General features: G+C 43.8%; 1 protein-coding gene across 5 annotated transcripts in view; it reads left to right on the top strand.

Annotated features, from left to right (window-relative positions):
* The window catches only part of AK9 (adenylate kinase 9), a 218,116-nt gene that overhangs the window by 132,901 nt on the left and 65,317 nt on the right, over positions 1-19,898 (top strand). For all 5 annotated transcript variants that reach the window (XM_053299533.1, XM_053299458.1, XM_053299383.1 and 2 more), the window contains one exon: positions 16,496-16,638. In XM_053299533.1, the coding sequence (XP_053155508.1) occupies positions 16,496-16,638 (143 nt within the window). The remainder of the gene's footprint in view (positions 1-16,495; positions 16,639-19,898) is intronic.

Here is a 19,898-nt window from a genome sequence, read left to right as displayed (position 1 = left end):
GTGTCACATCAGGCTGCTCAGACAAGACCTCATGTGACTTGCTCCATAGCAACCCAGATACCAGCCGTCTCTGTTTCGCTGATGACCACCGCAGGACAGACTCAAACTGCAGAGCCCGCATCACCCACTGGCTTGCCGGACTTCGAATCTGACCCTGAAGGGGAGGACACCATTGTGGGAGGACACCCTGCTGATGTAGCTTCTTCTGTATATGTGTCTCCCAATGAAGAAATGAAGGCCTACCACCGGCACATTTGGGCCATGGCAGATGCGTTGGGACTTGACCTACGGTCCGAATTGACAACTATAGACGACCCTATCTGTAACTTTATGCTTAATAGCAATAGCAATAGCACTTACATTTATATACCGCTCTATAGCCAGAGCTCTCTAAGCAGTTTACAATGATTTTTAGCATATTGCCTCCAACATTCTGGGTACTCATTTTACCGACCTCGGAAGGATGGAAGGCTGAGTCAACCTTGAGCCCCTGGTCAGGATCGAACTTGTAACCTTCTGGTTATAGGGGGGCAGTTTTACCGCTGTGCCACCAGGGGCTCTAGACACAATCTACAGCAATCTACAGCACTGGTAGCTCTCCCGATGCTCCCAGTGATTACACACGCTGCAAAGTGCACTTGGGAGATCCTGCATACCTCCACTCCGACATCCAAGAGGCTGGAAAGCCTTTACCGTATAATGGGAAAAGACAATACCTACCTCTTGAAGCACCCTGCTCCCAACTCCTTGGTTATTGACTGTGCTTCTGCATCCAAAACTGGTAAACTACATGTAGTTCCACCTGAAAAAGAAGGGTGAAAGTTAGACCTGCGTGGACGAAAAATTTACTCCACTGCATGTTTGTCCATCAAAGTGGTGAACTATGCAGCATGCACTGCCAAATATACACATGTTCTCTGGGGAAATTTGTAAACTGACCTTGACACTTTGTCTCCGGAAGAATTCAGGGACAAATTTCTTAAGACTTAAAACGCTCAGGTGATCTCACAAGGCAACAGCTCAGCATTGTGAAACATCTAGCTGAGAGTGAGTCCAGAGCCATGACAGCGGCTGTTACCCTCCATAGACATGCATAACTGAGATCGACCACATTGCAATTGGATATAAGGGACAAGATAGAGGGTCTTCCTTTCGACAGCACAGCAGTAAAATGACTGATGCCACAATGGAACAGCTCAAGAAATCTAAATTTACAGCAAAGACATTCACCTCGGAAACATCTACCTCAACCTACTCAACCAAGTAATGCTCGACCTACAACAAGCAATGGCTCTCGTTCCGTCAACAGGAGTGCAGGGATTACCGAAAGTCATACCCACCTTACCAGAGACGTTCTTACCAAAACAAGTTCAAACCATCACAGTCCCAGCATCCCAAAGTATCGGACACACAAAAACGCCTTTGAGGTGCAAGGCCACTCACCGTCACCTCTCCACATCCCATTCCTGCCATCGGGGGCTATCACATCTCAATTGAAGGATCACAACATCGATCCACCTCTGACACAGCCTTCCATCAAGCTGGCACATCATGCCCCTGCATGGCAACATATAACATCAGACCACTGGGTCTTGAAGATCATATCTTCAGGGTACGGCATTGAATTCAAGGCGATTCCATGGTTCACGGTGATGTGTTTGAGTAAACCAAAGTAACTCCATTTTACATAGAATACCAAAGCATCTCCAAGTTTGCTTAGAAAACCTAATTCTAACTTAAAGTAACCCAGCCCAGCTCAGGCCAGCTCAAGGACACGGCCTCACATGATTATCTCTCTCCACTAAATTGTATCTAAAGAAACTTGGTTCTCACCGTTCTTTGCTGAGAAGTTAATAAAACAGGATGTAACCAAATAAGGAGTGATCACCAGATGAACAATGAATCATTCGCATGCGTACTAGATACTTAGTCCACCATTTTACTGCCACGTATACTATGTCAGCATCATTCAGATTGTCTGTATAAATGTAAGATGCACCTATAACCAATTTGTATTCAATGTGGAGCGTGAGCCCCATTGTCTACCTGCTTCTGCAGAGCATTAAACCAAGCCTCTAATTGATTCCCACTGTGTCTGTTTGATTGGCTTAAGGCGGACCCAGGGACGAACTGAATTCACATCAATTGGAATGCAGTTGACTCCTCCATCTGCTGCTTTACAGGAGGAAGTCAAGGAGTTGTTGGAGAAAGGGGCTGTTGCCCCAGTGCAGTGGGCGGACAGGTGAGATGGGTTCTATTCCTGCTACTTTCAAGTTTTGAAGCGGGATGGGGGCATCCGTCCCATCATGGACCTTTGCCAATTAAACAAGTTCATACGCGTCAAGAAATTCAGAATGATGGCATTGCAACAAATACTTCCTCTCCTTCAGAGGGAACGGTGGTTAGCAACGCTGGACCTCAAGGACACCTATTTTCATGTCAACATCAGACCTCAACATTGAAAATTCTTGCGCTTCACGGTCGGCAGCCAAGTGTACCAATACAACGTATTGCCCTTCAGACTGTCCACCGCTCCAAGGGTCTTTACGAAATGTCTGGCTGCAGTGATCACCTACCTCAGGATGCAGGGGATTACGATTTATGCCTGTTTGGATGACTGGCTTCTGACATTAAGGGACAGAAGCATGTTGCATTCTCAGATCCGCTATGTGTTGATGGTCCTTCGGGATTTAGGCATCCAAGTCAACTGGAGGAAGTCCCATCTAGAACCTATGCAGATGGCCAACTACATAGGTGCAGTATTGGACACTATAAGCCAAAGAACATCCTTGCTGGAAGAAAGGTACGATTCAATCAAGGATCTAGTGACTCTGTTCCAACAGAACTCTGTACAACCTGCACGTTCAATAAAGCGCTTACTGGGCCTAATGGCCTCCTGCAATATGGTGATCCACTATGCCTGCCTGAAAATCCAGAAACTACAGCTGTGGTTTCTCTCTGTCTTCCACCCGGTGAGACACAGTCAGAGAAAGCGCCGTGAGATTCCAGTCTGTGACAAATGGAAAATGATGCCAGATGAGGGGAGGGGGGGAAATCCTGATGAGTAATGTACCAACATAGCTTGACAGATAATTTTTGTGTGTGTCTGTCTAGTGAACAGAACCAACATTTCAACCCCTGATCAGAGGGACTCTTTTGTTTTACATGGACAGAACTAAGCTCTTAAGGAAGTCTTGTTTAGTCTTTTTATTGCTTTTAAAGGCAGGAACAAGGGAGGTGCTATTTCCAGGCAAAGACTCTCAGATTGGCTGCTGGAACTGGTATTTCTTTGCTATTAGGGATGTATACAAAACCGGTTTTCCTGGCACAAACCGAACGAAGGCCCAGCTTGGCTCAAATTCGAGCTGGTTCAGGACGAGTTCGGGAATGCCAGGGATGTTTATTTGTTTGTTTGTTTAATGGCAGACTTACTGCCTCAGAGGCCTCTGGAGGGTGCTGCTTGTGGGTGCAGAGGGATCTCCGGTGGTTCCCCCTCCCTGTGCCAACCTCCTCCGATATCCCCCAGGCCATTTTGGCCTGTTTTCGGGCCATTCTGGTCCCAGCCATGCAAATGGCCAGGGCGCACACATGGTGGCCTCCAAAATGGCCACCTCCACCTCAGAAAGGGCCAAAACAGCCCCAAAACAGGCTGAAGGCCCTGGGGGAGATGGGGGGAGGGGAACCACTGAAGACATTCCCTCCTGTGGCCTTGGCAGCATTCCCCAAGGCAAAAGACATTTTTAAAAAACTTTTTAAAATCATAGAATCCCCACCCCCCGAATTGGCCCTGAGCCAGCCCAGGGGGCGGGGTTCAGCTTGACCTCAAGTGGAACCAGGCCCAGTCTGTCTTGAGCATGAGCCTTGAGCTGGACTGGCTCTATGTTGAACCAGTTCAAGGGCGAGCCAGTTTGCACATCCTTATTTGCTATAAGCAACAGGGAGTCAAACATCCAACTACCATCAAAGCCCATTCCACTAGGGCCATGGCAGCCTACACAGAGCATATGTCTGGAATAAGTATTTGGGACATTTGCAAAGCAGCCACCTGGTCTTCAAATCTGACACTCATAAAACATTACACTATAGATATCCAGACAGTGGCTGAAGCTAACTTTGGGTGGGCAGTTCTGAAGAAGATGCTCTAAGTAACACGCTCACACCCTCCACCATTTTCCATCAGTGAGTTCACTAAACACCCATGTTGTGAAGGATCCCAGATCACCTCAAAAATAAATAGGTGCTTATGTGTAACGGTGGTCTTTTGGTGATCCAGGATCATTCACAACACCCACCTGACCTCCCAATTACTTGGATGATAATCCATAAATAATCTTACCTCAGTATCTCCAGTGGAAGTTCTCAAGTGGTCGTACAGGAACTGAGCAAGAGGTGCTCTGCCACCAAAGATACTGAGCATGCCTTGCACATGACGGGCGGAGGTACAGAGTGCTTCGGGGAGATACAAAATCCTTCAGTGAAGGCTACTGTGCAGACTCAGTACCCACTCTCTGAATGATCCCAGATCACCCAAAGATAACCTGGTAAGCAACCTCAGGGTTTTTGCTACCTACCAGAGTTGATAAGCATCTGCCTGGCCTTAATAAAGACTGATGAGGTATACTCATCTTGATGGGTCACTTTGTTCAGGGCTACTATAGAATCCGATTGGCTCAGAAGCTTTCTCGGCCTTTGGGTATGAGGGAGAAAAGAAATGAAAGAAGCCACAATCAGTATTTGAAAAATCAAAGAGACTTCTTCAGCCTTACATGTGTGTGTTTTATTTAGTACATTGATACCTGGCTTTTTCTCAGAGGAACACAGAGCAGGTTTTATGTGGTTCCCAGGCAGTCTTGCATCCAGTGTTAATAGATCTGCTACAGAGTGCTTGGCTGAACACTTTGACTATGCTTTTGGGTTATCGTGGGGAATCAGCTTAGTTATGTGGGAACAGTCTATTACAGCATTAATCTGAGCAAAGTTTTGATCCAGAAATGATGAGGAAGCCTAAGTGTAATACAACATATTTATTTAGGGATAAAGATCGGGTTCAGGAAAGCAGAAATTGGAAAGCAAGATGGCGCCAGGAACAAAAATTACTGACTAAACCACCTGTCAGTGTTTTCATCAATCATTTGGTCTTATCACCTTCCATCGGTCAGATGGAGGTCAGTATGTGTGCGGGGGCTCGGTCCACTCCCTCGAGGTATGAGTCTAGGGGGTCTTCAGACCCTGAAAAGTCTGGAAAACCCTGGATGAATATCTAGAGAGACCTTCCTGTAATCATCGGACCGAATGAAGAGAGGCTTCTACTGCCTAATTACCAACAACCTGCTCTTTTCTTCTTATCTTTACTAATACATCTCTGAGATGTCCACGGCCATGAGTTTGGCGGATTTATGGTGTTGCTGTTTTTTTTAAATCTCTCTCTACTGAAAGCTCTTGCTTACTTTTCACTATTTTTACTATGCTGGAGATCTCAGCATTCCAATACTAACAGCTTTCAGTTTGTGTCTTGAAGAATTTTTTGAAATGTCTGATATCCCAGCAATTACTTATTTCTTATTTTATTCTTGAACTTTAAATTACTTACAGCATTCGTTGGAGACTATTAAGGGTTTTTTTTTCCTTCTCCCTATCTCTTCGTGAACCTCTCCCTCCCCCACCTTGAACTTTCTGGCAGATGTATTTGCAATGGAGAAGAGGAATGGAGAAGACGACAGGCTTGGATAGAAGAATGGCTTGTTTTTTCTCTTTTGATTTGGTTTTTTTAATCTTATCGTTTCTGCAGAGCCACATATCTAACCAGTTCGTGTCTGTCTTACAAAGCCCTACTTGGATAAACTCTATTTACCTGCTCTCTGGGAGGATTTGTCTTTGACTGCTCTGAAAAGTTCCATTTACAGTTCCTTCTGTTTACACGGCTGACAACGTGTTTTATGGCTGAATAATCACCCTTTCATCATTAACTATCTACCCAAGCTCTGACTAGAGAAACGGAAGTGTTGGGACGGAGTTTGCTGAGACTGTGACTTTACTTTGAAGAATTCCATACCTCCTACTTGGCTGAGCTGGAGTGATGAAGATTTATAATAGAACAAACCTGAAAGTTTTAATTTTATTTGAAAGTTTACTTGCTTCAGCTGTTTACTTTGTGTGTGTGTATTAACAGTACTACTTGGCTTTTAGCTGCGGTGAGGTCCATGCGGAAGGATTTCAATTGGAGAGATTTCTTTGCGCAGAAGCTTTTTCTTAGGTATTTCGAGGTTACAGTCCTTGCATTGTTTGGTCTCTCCTGTATGAGAAAATGTCTCTGGACACAGTTTCTAAGATTTCACGTTAACCCTTTGCTGGGTGAGCAGATAGATTCTCAAAGCCTCAAAGATTTTAAATGTTGACTCCCACTTTTTTCTTTGATGCATTTTTCCTTCTATTTGACTTTTCAAGACATGTGATTAATTCAAGGTTTATTTTATCTAAAGGTTTTAACTTTGAGTATAAGCACATACTGTACCTCATTAATTGGCTTGCCAATGTATTCCCTGTGTTCAATGCACTTTCTTCAATGTATTTCTGTATTGCTTTTCCTCTCCGCCCCCTCCTTTTCCTACCAAATAATATTTAGGGAATTCCATACAGGGTCTAATATTGAAATAACCTCAGAACTTAAAGTCTTAACCTAAGGAGTTAACACGTATCAGCATGATTGAAACTGAATTATATGTGATTATTTTCGGTTTCATTTGTAGCTGTAACCCGGAGAATAACTTAATACCAAGCCTTAATACTTGGTCCCTCAAGGCATTCCCTGTGTTAACTGTCCTTTATATTTTAAACAATAATATTTAGGGAGTTCTAAATAAGGTCCAATATGGGTAACAAGCTAATCAGGAATTAAGTTGCATTGTGGGAACCCGATGGTTTAATAGACCTAAGGAATTGTCACATATATCTTCCTGTCTTTTCTTTTTTAGGGACATAATGAGAATGTATTAAGAAAGGGGGATTTAGGGATGAATTGAGAATATCCTTGCAAACTTAATTCTTAGAAACAAAGTGTCGCAACAATCGAAACATATCCAAATATATGGAACAGGATTATTGGTTTTTCCTTACCACAGGACATTATAGTTTTAAAGGGATAAGAATGACAAGCAGCTGAAGAGTACTCTGTATCTTCTATTAGCTTCAATTTACTATTCCCTCCTCTCTTCCCACGGGTTTTTATTACTTGTTATGAATATCTGAATAATTATTATTATACTTAATAATAACACTTTGAGAAGTTTAGCTGAAAGCAAACAATTGGAAGCAAACTGTGAAGGATTAGATACATGTATAGAGGGGATAATGTATTGCCATTTTTTTGCTCCCAGTTGTAGGTTACAAAGATCAGTCAAGGCTGAATTTAGTTCCCTCCATTTATCTCTCCGGCATGTTTATTTGGTTTTCATTACAGAGGAGTGGGACTACTAAAGGTTTAGCTAATCTTTGTTCATTATTTTACTATGGTTTTTGTATTCCAGTTTGCGATTGAATTTCATGAACTGGTGGATATTTGGCTTTATATTTATAACACACATATTACTTCTGGTATGCCAGAATTAGCGTTCTTTAACTCCTATTTTCCTCTCCATTGGATAATCTTGGTTGAAACCATTTTGCATATATAGTTGCCCAATAATTAACTCAATTTAGGGGGAATGTTTTGTGAGAGTTCTAAACTCTACTCCCTCTGACGATTAGGTTTTTAGTCGAGCCTACAGACATTAACAAGCCTTCTCTGTATAGCTGTTTGAATCTCCCATGGATTTTTTAGGAGGTAGCCGAATGGTTTTCGGAGGAGAGAGCTAGTATGAAGGGATTGAAGCAACTCAGGGTGTGATTTGAACGCAGTGACATATAACATATGTCTTGCCTGAGATACCTTTCCCCTTTATTGTATGGATATTACAATATTATAAATGGTACTGTACTTAATAATGTATATTAGGATATATTGGAGACATATTTGAAGTACAACTAAAATTATACATTTGTTTTTGAGCTCTTATGTAGGATCAATCTTTATTTAGATTCCTATATTTGCTATCCATAACACTGAAATTCATTTGGAAGAGAACTGTTCAGCACCTTGCTGGTGAAGTCTGCTGCTGTGATTCCTACTGTAAACTGGTTATTCGGTTGGATAGAACAAGGCATTTAAAATTCTTTGAATTCATTTTCAGTTTGGCTAGAATCATGGATGACCTGTGATCATTTTAGATTGTCTCACCCCACCAGCTTAACATATAAGTTAATATATTATATCTCTCATTTAATATTGATGGGATGGAAAAGGCTAGAAGTTTCACGATTTGTTTAGGAAACTTCCTTTGTTGAGTATTGGAGAATAACATATTACAAAACATACTTTATTAAATATATACGTTACAAGACAAAGTTATCCCACTTATTGAAAGTTTCAATAAATTTTGTTTCTTATTATTACTTATACAGGTCTTAATTCAGTAGGACAAAATTAGAGCAAGGGGACTTATATTCCCCTTCCTATAGAATACAGAATCTTATCAATAATACCTAATATTTTTCATGTCTGTGATGCTCAAACCACAGAGTATTGGTGATGCTTTGCCCTGAGTTCGAAATAATTGTATCATATCTACTTTATATAGATTAGTCGGGTTGGCTCTCTCCTTCTCAAACCGTTTGATAGTGGGATGATCAATCACATTGGGACAGACTTTTTCTTTTCTAATTTCCCATTGTGGAGTTCAAGATTCTTTACTGATTGCTATTGATGTCTGATGCCTAGTTTAGGACACTTCAGATTCAACAAACACTACTGTATTTTTCCTTCGTTTTGGTTTTGAAGGATAGACTTTGTATGTAAACTTGTTTGATCTTGTTGGAGTCTCAGAGATGTAACCTTTCTGTTTCTACTTGTAATACTAATAAAAGCATTTTTTAAAAAAAAGGAAAGCAGAAATTGGTTAGACAGGGCAACAAGATCTTAATTACCAGTCTCTGCAAGAATCTCACTTAGAGGCGTTTTAGCTTAAGGTTGGAATTGTAGATAAATCAGCTTAAGGCTTGCTGTAGAAAGGGCTAAAATGGAGCAATAAGGAAGAAAAGAAAGGGGGCAAGGAGATTTAGAAGGGTGGAAGGTTAGTATTACCTATTCTGATCTGTAGACGCATTTGGTGTGCTTGTAGATGGGCACATGGGCAGATCTCCTCTCAGAGGGAAGGCAGCAGAAAAGCCGGGGAAAGAAAGAGCAAGTGGTGTCAAATTACCACTCTCAAAAACCAGTATACATGGCCAGGGACAATGCATGGATCATGATCCTTCCCAGGAGGGGTTGAAACTCATGCTGAACAATGAAGTTCATTGTTGCATGAACTGGTTGACTTGGGTGTGAACTCATTGAACAAAACGGAGGAATGACTTTGGGGGAGGGTATGTGGAGGTCTTAATGGGAGACCTTTATCTGGAAAAGGAGATGTCTCTCCAGGTGCAAAGATAAATTTTCTGAAGTTTTAAAGAGTTCTCCTAGTCCTTGCCAGCTCATTAGCTGTTGATGGTGGGATGGGGAGTTGGTGGCTGAGTTACTGTAGAGATGCTTAGTGGAGCAATCTCTCTTGATCTGGATAGTGATGTCATGACAGGCATAAACAATGGGTTTTGTGCCTGTGCAGACCAACTTGGAGTAAAATTTGTTAGCTCCTCGAGACGCCTCCAATCGCCTCCTGCACGTGCCCTGCAGTATCTTATAGCAGTGGTTAGGCGTCCTTCTCTCTGTTTCTTTCTGATCGCCTTAGCAATCACATCTTCGGATTACTAGAGCTCCTCAGAAATAAACAACTAAACTAAAAAATCCATTCAACGGCTAGAAAATGGAACAGAAACGACTATTCTAAGCTTTTCCCACTAAATTTGGAAACTATTGAGTGATTACACAGACTTTGACTATGGAACGCTGAACAGTATAGAGACCCTTAACTATTTTAACTTGTTTACAGTGGGATATATTGCCTTGACCTTGGACTGGAATTGATTACCCTCTTGTATAGATCCCCTAATGTGCCTCCTATGAGTACAAAAGCTCCTAGGGAGAAGACCACCTTTAAAGGGTGTGAAAATTGCAAGGGGAAACTCCCTTCAACTGATGGCCACAAATTCTCTTTGCTGTGCTTGGGGGAGGGCCATAGCGCCACAGCCTGCTCAATCTGCTCATCATTCTCTAAGCAGACTTTGAAAAACTGGGCAGCCCGAGTTAAGGTGTCATTAATGGAAGACACACTCTGCCCTGGAAAATCTCTGCCTCAAACTCCCACAACTTCGAGTTCAACCTTGAAATCTGCACCAAGAACTGCAACATATACGCAGTCAAAATTCTCGATGTCGGAAGCCTCTACCTCGGGGATGAAACACCCTTCAAGGGACTGACGGCCATATATGCCAGCCCAAAAAGAAAGGGCAAGCCATCACCTGATGCACTGCCACCGAAGAAACATAAGAACAAAGCACACAAGAAAAAAAATAGCAGCAAGACATCTGAGACAACCCCCTCTCCAACAGGGTTGCAAAAAATGAGAAGCCCATCGGCCTCAACATCAGATCGGCATCGATCGGAGTCACAGCATTGCACGGTATTGCTCTCACCGGCACCAACTCCACAACAGTCTCCTTCGACACCAAGGCAGCCACACTCAATATCAACATCTTTGACATCAAAGCCAAGTGAGCAGACGCTGGAATTACAACACCAAGCAGCATCTCTCTCATCGGCAACAACAACACTACAGTTGCCATCAACGTCGAAACCACAGCGTTTGAAGCCAGTTTCCTTGACATCAAGAACAAGCGAACAGACACTTGTCACCTTCGACACCATTTAGAGGTTTCCTTAGTCACGGACTGGACATTGAGGTGGAGTAGGAAGAATTGGACCAACATCTTTCTGCACCAAGGACTCCTTTGGTGTCATATACAAGCCCATATAAGATCACTCCTGTGTTGGGGTTACTACCACATAGAGGTTGGAGGGATACCTCCATAACCCTATCCCCAGAAGAGTATTCTTTATTTAGACAATGGCAGATGCAAAGAAGCCATTTGACACAGACCGCAACACAAGTAACGCCGAACAAGCAAGATTGCAGAGACACATCTGTATAGATGGTCGCATTACAAGAACCAAGATTGAAAATAAGAACAGTTTCCATTTCAAACAAGTTTTCCTCCCTTACCGATAGTGGCTACACAGCTACCTAAACAATCCAAGTAAGAGACTGCAAGAGGAGGGACAATAGAAATCTGCCTGCATCTTCAGCAGACAGTGCTATAGACACACATGGGGCTTCAAGCCACCCAACTGAGGAACAACTGGACTCTTCATATGAAGTGGAAAGTTATGCTACAGACTCCTCAGTGGAAAAATTTGAGGAACACATCCCAGAGCCTAGCCAGAATGTATCTACAATTCCGTTGGTATTGCCAACAGAGATTATGAAATCCTATCACCAACAGATAGCAGAGATGGCTGAAGTACTGGGCTTGGACCTTAAACAAAAAATGACTGATCTATATGACCCAGTGTACAATTTTATGAAAAGGATAATGGGACTACAGCCAGTATACTTAACGATGCTACCTGTCATTACCAAAGCTGCAAAATCAGCTTGGGAAGTTGTTCAGATGTCCACGCCAACATAGAAACAACTGGAAACGCTGTACAGAATACAAGAAGACAATTAGTACCTTATGAAACATCCTGTTCCTAACTCGCTGGTGATAGATTGTGCATCATCATCCAGAAGTGGAAGGCGCCACACAACCCCATCGGATAAGGAGGGACGTACTCTGGATGTTCTTGGCAGGAGGACCTATTCAACAGCATACCTTACTATTAAGATTGCCAATTATATTGTTTATCTAAATATACATATTTCTTGTGAGAGAGTTTGTTCGAAGAGCGTGCTAATCTGACTCCAGCTGAGTTTCAAGAGAAATCTGAGAGCACTTTTATAAGGACAACGACAGCATCACTCCAGCAGTTAAGTAATGCAAAGCATCTAGCAGATTTGGAATCCCACACCCTAACATCTGTAATAATGCTGAGGAGGCACGCATGGCTGTGTTCAACCATGCTACAACAGGATATGCGGGACCGTATAGAAGCACTCCACTTAAATGGTGAGGGCTTGTTTTCTGAGGAAACAGATACCACAATGGAGCAATGGGGGGGGGCAGCGAAGTCATTCATGAATCAAAGGTATACTAATACTAGATACCAACCTTTCCAAAGGAGACAAAACACGTTTCGACAAAATGAACGGAAAGACTATAGGAAACCGTATCAAAGATACAACTGCAAACCATTTGCTGCTAGAAATAAAACTAACCAGCAGAACTGTAACAAGGCCACACAGCAGGCCAAGCAGTACCTTTGATTGCAATCAGAGCCCACCTGCACCCAACAACACAATGATATCTACCATCTGCGCAAGGAACAACAACACCTTGATGCTTGCCAGGGTCACCATCAAACTGGCAAGTCATGCCCCAGCATGGCACCACATAACATCAGACCACTGGGTGTTACGTATAATCACAATGGGGTATGCATTAGAATTCATGTGTCTGCCAGAATTTACAGGAATAAAATATACTCTTGAGACCCTGAAGAAGGAGGTCAAGGAATGGTTGGAGAAACAGGTGATTACGCCAGTGCAGTGGGCTCACAGTCAAACAGGTTTTTACTCCCAGTACTTTCAGATCCCAAAGCAGGATGGGCGCATACGCCCAATAATGGGCTTAACATTGGTTGAACCTATATGTCAAAGTGCAAAAGTTTCGCATGATAACGCTGCAAACAATCCTTCCACTTCTACACGAAGAAAGGTGGATTGCAATGCTGGATTTGAAGGATACATACTTTCACATTGGCATACAGGAGAACCACAGGAAGTACCTGCGCTTCACAGTGGGCACAGAAGCATACCAGTACAATGTGCTACCCTTTGGCCTGGTGACTGCCCCGAGGGTGTTCACGAAGTGTATGGCAGCAATCATAGCCTACCTTCGAATGCAGGGCCTCTCCATCTTTCCATATCTTGACGACTGGCTCCTCACTGCAAGAACAAGGACACAGTTAACCTCCCACGTACAGGTAGTGACATCACTATTACACAACTTGGGGGTACAGATCAATTGGAAAAAGTCACATCTACAACCTACCAAGCAACTATAGTACATTGGCGTGGTACTAGACATGGACAAATAGAGGGCGTATTTACCAGAAGACAGGTACACAAACGCATTTAAGAAATAGTGGAAGTATTCCATACGACACCACTCCAAAAAGCAAGAGCAGTTCAGGTACTCATGGGCCTGATGGCTTCATGCACTTCGACGGTGCGCTATATGAAACTGAGACTGAGGAAACTGCAAACGTGGTACTTGTCGGAATTTCATCCCAGTATAGATCCTCAGAACAAGCTCCTGCTTCTACCAAAAAAGGTGTTGGCCTTTCTTCACTGGTGGACCAACAGTACAAATCTCCAGAGGGGAATCCCATTCAAGTCTCTGGTGTCCACGCTGACAGTGACAACAGATGCCTCCATGCAGGGCTGGGGGGCTCATCTGTCAGAACTAAGGGTGCAAGGCCTTTGGTCTGCTTGGGAAAGACAATTGCATATAAACTTCCTAGAACTAGTAGCTGCTTTCAAGGCTCTGCAGTCTTTTCAGAACACCATCACAAACCATGTGATTCAGATTCAAATGGACAATACCACCGCAATTGCGTACATAAACAACCAAGGGGGCACCGTGTCAAAACCACTGTGTCAACTCAGTCTACACATGTGGAACTGGTGCATCGCACGTAATATTCATACGATGGCCATCCACAAAAAAGGAGAAGACAACATGCTAGCAGATGCATTGAGCAGGAGTAATATGCTCCAACAACATGAATGGGAACTGAATCCCTTACTCCTGGAACAGCTATTCGCCTGTTGGGGGACACCAACAGTCAACTTATTCACAACTGACCAGAACAAACAATGCAAGCAGTACTGCTCCAGGAGGGGGCTGGGAAGCCTCTCCAAGGGCGATGCATTCCAGTTTCAATGGACTCAGAGTACATTTTATTTGTATCCACCATATCCCCTGCTGAACAGGGTGGTAGCCAAGGTACTGCAGGACAAGACCAGAAGAATTTTAATAACCCCCTGGTGGCTGAGACAACCATGGTTCCTGCAACTACTCAGACTGTCTGGTCAGAACAACAGGAGACTACTACAGCTACCAGACCAGATAACTTAAAAGAAAGGTCAACTGCTGCACCTGAACTTAGCCACACTAAATCTTACAGCATGAAGGATAGGTTACTGATAAATTTTTTACTGAATAACAGAAAGAGGTCCACCAGGAAAAAATATCGGGCCAAATGGAAGAGGTTTTGCAGCTATGCAGAATCAAAACACTTTGCACCCAAAGATGCAACACTAAGGTAGGTGTTGCTATACCTTACATCCTTGAAAACAAAGGGACTCGCAAATGTCTCTATTAAGGTACATATGGCAGAAATTTCAGCACGTCACTGTGAATGGGATGGAAAGACAGTGTTCTCCCACCCTAAGTGCAGGGAATTCATGAAGGGCATAAATAACTACCAGTAAGATAGCCCATGGGCAAGTGGAGTCTGTCTCTTGTACTTTCCACATTAACGAAAAAACCTTTTGAGCCAATGGCAACTGCTGCTATGAAATTGGTGGAATTGAAAACAGTATTCCTGGTGGCAATAACAAGTGCAAAATGCATTAGCGAGCTTCTAGCACTGTTTATAGATGAACCATATACAAATTTTATCCAAAGTAGTGATGTGCATGGATCCAGACTTCAGACCAAAGATAGTCTCAGACTTTCATTTGAACCATGATATAGTTCTACCAGCCTTTTTCAGAAATCCATCCTCGCTTTTGGAGCATGCAATGCATTCTCTTGATGTGCATAGAGCAGTTCTGTTCTATTTAAAGAGTACACAGAGGATGAAGAAAACAAGACATCTATTTGTCTGTGTGAGTGGCCAGCAAAAGGGCCAAACACCATCACGCCAAAGGATGTGGCTAGTGGAAATCATAATGATGGCTTACGAACTGAAAAAAGTCGCCCCACCAAGATCAGTGAAGGCTCATTCGACAAGAGCGTATGCAACATCAGCAGCACATTTGTCTGGTATTAGGTTCAAGGACATCTGCATGGCTGTTTCATGGGCTTCAGACCAAACATTTGTCAAGCATTCTGTTTTAGACCTTCGTTCTGTTGCAGCAGCTGAGTTCGGAAGAGCAGTGCTGAAAAGGGTGTTACATTAGCTTGCAGCTCCCACCTCATAGGAAACATAGGAAACTGCCATATACTGAGTCAGACCATTGGTCTATCTAGCTCAGTATTGTCTTCACAGACTGGCAGCGGCTTCTCCAAGGTTGCAGGCAGGAATCTCTCTCAGCCCTATCTTGGAGAAGCCAGGGAGGGAACTTGAAACCTTCTGCTCTTCCCAGAGCAGCTTCATCCCCTGAGGGGAATCTCTTACAATGCTCACACATCAAGTCTCCCATTCATATGCAACCAGGGCAGACCCTGCTTAGCTATGGGGACAAGTCATGCTTGCTACCACAAGACCAGCTCTCCTCTCTAAGGGAAGCTCGTAATTTACCCATTGATGATGATGATGATGATGATGATGATGATTTTTATTTTATTTTATTTTAAAACTTATATACTGCCCAAACTTTCATCTCTGGGCAGTTAATTACTGTCATGAGATCACTATCCAGATAAACAGGTTGCTTATCTGTAACAGATGATCTGGTAGTGATCTCACAACGTTCATAAAACCCTCCCAGCCATTCCCACTACAGAGCACAAGCAAAACGTACTATACATGCAGAGATGCTTAGGAAAATAGCGCCAGTTGGCCAACAAGAAACTGAGAGAAGGATGCCTAACCGCCACTATAAGATACTGCAGGGCAAGTGCAGTAGGCAGTTGCAGGCTTCTTGAGGAGCTAACAAATTTTACCCGAAGTTAGTCTGTGCAGGCGCAGAACCCATTGTTTATGAATGTCATGAGATCACTACCAGATCATCTGTTACAGGTAAGCAACCTATTTTTACTCTCCTCTGAGTGGATGCTTTTGACCTGGGGTCTACTTTGCTAGCTTCCTTCTCTTTGACAGAGAGGCAAAGAGAGGGTTTTTTTTAATGGGGATGACTCTCTTTCAGTCTTCGTTATTATGACCTCATGGTAGCGTTGCCCCAAGTCTTGCTTATGCTAAGCGACCATTTGCAAGTCTTGCCACATTTGGGCATGTGCAGAGTTTGTGATCCCACAAACTCAAGTATTTGTCATTATTTACTTCTGGTTCTGCCTGCTTGCCTACTTCTGTTTTTTTTTAAAGTGTTAAATTGAGAAAGTTGAATATCTCTTGCAGAACCTTTTAAGTATCATGGCTGGGAACTGGGTCCTGAAGACGAAGATGAAGAACAAGAAGATTTGCAGGCTGAAGCAGATGCATTGGCAGAGGAAGAAGAGGAGGAGGAGGATGGTGATGAAGAAGAGGAGGAGGAGGAAGAAGTAGGCAGCAAGCAGCATCCTGCATTTGATAGATTTCTAGCTATACATTTTAATATTTTTCAAGCATGTAGGACAAGAAATTCTATTTTTCTAAATTTACATTTTCTTGCTTATGTACAGGAATGCTATGATCTGGAATTTTTGTTCAGCATTATCTAAAGCAGTGATTCTCAAACTTGGGTCCTCAGGTGTTATTGGACTTCAACTCCCATAATCCTCAAGCAAAGGCCACTGAGGCTGGGGATTATGGGAGTTGAAGTCCAATAACACCTGAGGACCCAAGTTTGAGAATCCCTGATCTAAAGCAATGATTTACTGTAATGTACTTAAATGTGGATCTGTATATAAAGTGAACACAATCAGGAGGAGGGGTGTCACATCATGCCTACAGACCTTTTCAGACTTTTAAGAATTCCCAGTTCATTTGTTGGCACCCCCTACTAAACCTATCACAGATTATTGAAGCATCTTTTGGTCTAGAGCTGGGGATGGTGGGAGTTGTAGGACAAAAACAGCTGGAGGGCCAAGGTTCCCGACCCCTGGTCTAGAGGCTGATAATTTAGTAGAGCAGATGGTCAAGGCTGCTATTGCATGCCAGAGCAGCAGCCTAATTGAGGTGGAATTGATAGTTTAGTGCTAAAGCCAGGTAGAATTCACATTTTTAGTGAAAATGTTATGTGTGTGGCACCATGTACTTGGTGAGTGAAAAATTTGACCCTCAAAACAATTGGAGTTTGACACCCCTGATTTAAAGAATGCTGGAATAGGGATGTGCATGAACCAGTTGGGAGGCCCTTCTATGATCCTCCAAACCGGTTTGAAAGTCTGGCCAGTTCCAAGGCAGGGTAGCTTTAAGGACCAGGGAGGGTTGTTCTTACAAACACACACAGCCCGCTGTGTTTCCCCCACCAGCACTGTGCTTTCAAAAAGTCCCATGAGGTGGCAGCGTACCTCCTTGCCACCCCGGTACATGGAGGACTGGAAGTACCCAGACGTGCTCACTGAGTGTGCACATTGCGCTCTCGCGTACTGGGCACTTCTAGGTACTTCCGGTCTGCTAGGCACTAGGGCAGCAAGGAGGTACGCTGCCATCCAGCAGGACCGTTTTAAAGCACAGCACTGGGGGGGGAGGGGTAAAAGCACTCTCCCTGGTCCTTAAAGCAATCCCCGCCCCCCAGCCTTCCAGTTCTGTGTGCATCCCCATGCTGGAATGCTTATGTGTTTTAACTATAGCTGATTGAGACATAATGCAAAACTATGTTTTGTTTAGTGAAAGAATGGTTTCATGTTATGTCTGAACCCAAGCCTTCTCACAAACTGTGGTTTCTTTGGGGTCAACAAACCAGAATCTGAACCCATAGTTTGAAGGTGGTTTACAAACCACAGTATCTGTATCGAGATCTGTTGCCATTCATAAGCCTGGATTCTGCACCTGCTCAGGACCTCCCGGGTGGAATTTGCTAGCTCCTCGTGGCACCAAAATCCGCCTCACACACATGCCATGCATCTGTTATTTTTGGTGGTTCGGCACCATTTTGTTGGGTTCCTTTATGACCACCAAAACACTAATGCCTTGGTGGCTGCAGGTCCTCGGATAAGTTCTGTACTAAAGAGAAAGAGAGACATCAGCTTGGTTAAAATTCCTCTAATTATCAGCTTCGACTTTGGACTACTTTTGACTCTCTTTGGATTATATCGGCTCGGTATTTATTATTTCAATTTATAGCCCTGATTCTGATTCATACCTTATTCTACCTATTTGATCATTTTCTCCATGGACATTGAGAAAACCTTTGAAAAGTGTGGGGGAAAGCTCCCTTCCACACACTGTCACGATCTCTGCCTGCTTTGCTTGGGGGAACACCACTATGTGCAAGATCTGTGCTTCATTCTCCTGCCAAACCTTTAATCAAGCTCTTTATCTGCAGGCAGTGCTATATGAAGATGCTTTAAGATCCGCTATACCCAGAGGCACTCTTACCCATGGACTTTGGGGCCGAGGTTCAGGGCCTCCACACCTCCTGGGGCCCCCAAGTTGTCTTTAGTCTGTCCTGGATGGTGTGGTTTGTGCCCTCAAGAACGTACGTGTTAAGCAATGTTTAATTTGAAGCAGGGGGTGAGGTTCCAAAGGCCTTTAGGTCCAGGTTTGAAAATTACCTAGGTGCACCTCTGGCTACTGCCATGCCTCGATCTCCATCAACCTATCCATCGATCTTGGCATCGAGGACTGTGTTGAGGGCTGCATCCTTTGCGCAGTCTAAACCCTCAACATTGGGAGTGTCCATCTCAGCAGCTAATTATGTCTTTAAAGAACCTGTGCCAACTGAAGGAGTCTATCTCCCATTGACATAATGTCATGCCCTCGGTCTCAGGTAGCGAGGAGGAAGGGGAAGCTGACAGCCTTTCAGCCAATGCAGGGGTGCCTGAGGGGCAGAGGCCAGCTGTCAGTTCCCAAGAGATGGCTGAGGAGGGTCTGGCTGCTGTTTCAGAGCAGGCACCGCAGTCTGGGGCAGCAGAAACAGTGATGGACAGACTAGAGGATGAGTTGTGCGGGCAACCCCCACTGACTCCACAGCAACGGCGTGTCACAAGATGAAGAGCACAGCTGGAAACTATCAGGAGGAGTAAACGCCTCTTGCAGAGGGCTGATAAGCCTTGAATCCCTGCCAGCTGAGAGTTGGACTATCAGCTTGGACTATAAAGCACGTCAACAGCTTTCTGTTAGCTGCTGGAAGACAACATTTGTCAACCCTCGTGTCGACAGCTTTCAGCCCAAGCCTGATATAGAGAATTATTCCGAGCTGTGTTTCGTTTCTGCAGCCCAGTTTGTATTGTGGACTATCTTCCTGGACTTTCCTTCTGGGTGGCCAGATTGCTGACACATAAGCATAAAAAGAAGCGCAAGTCTTCTGAAGAAGAGAGAGATGAGCCTGCTCAAAAAAAACATTGGTACAAAAGCTGCCATCCTCCAAGCTTTTCCAGGCCGACTGTGCCCATGATGACATTGAGCACTTCTGTATTATCCCCTGCTGGTCTGCAAGCAGTGTTGACATCGCCAACACCATCTTCATCGAGTCATGGATGCAGTTGGACTCCTTTTGACCTATTTCACCAGCTTCGGTACCGACACTGACTCAGCCATCAACAACAATCTTGGCATTGGTTACCCAGCCTTGAACTTCAACATTGACCTCGGTATCAACCACTAAATCTCAAGCAACATCAATGTTGCCTGCACCAATGGCACATCGGTTGCCATC

The sequence above is a fragment of the Hemicordylus capensis genome, chromosome 1 (assembly GCF_027244095.1).
Source record: "Hemicordylus capensis ecotype Gifberg chromosome 1, rHemCap1.1.pri, whole genome shotgun sequence".
NCBI lineage: Eukaryota > Metazoa > Chordata > Lepidosauria > Squamata > Cordylidae > Hemicordylus > Hemicordylus capensis.
Note: the sequence above shows the minus strand (reverse complement) of the source record. Positions and strands in the feature narration are given on the sequence as shown.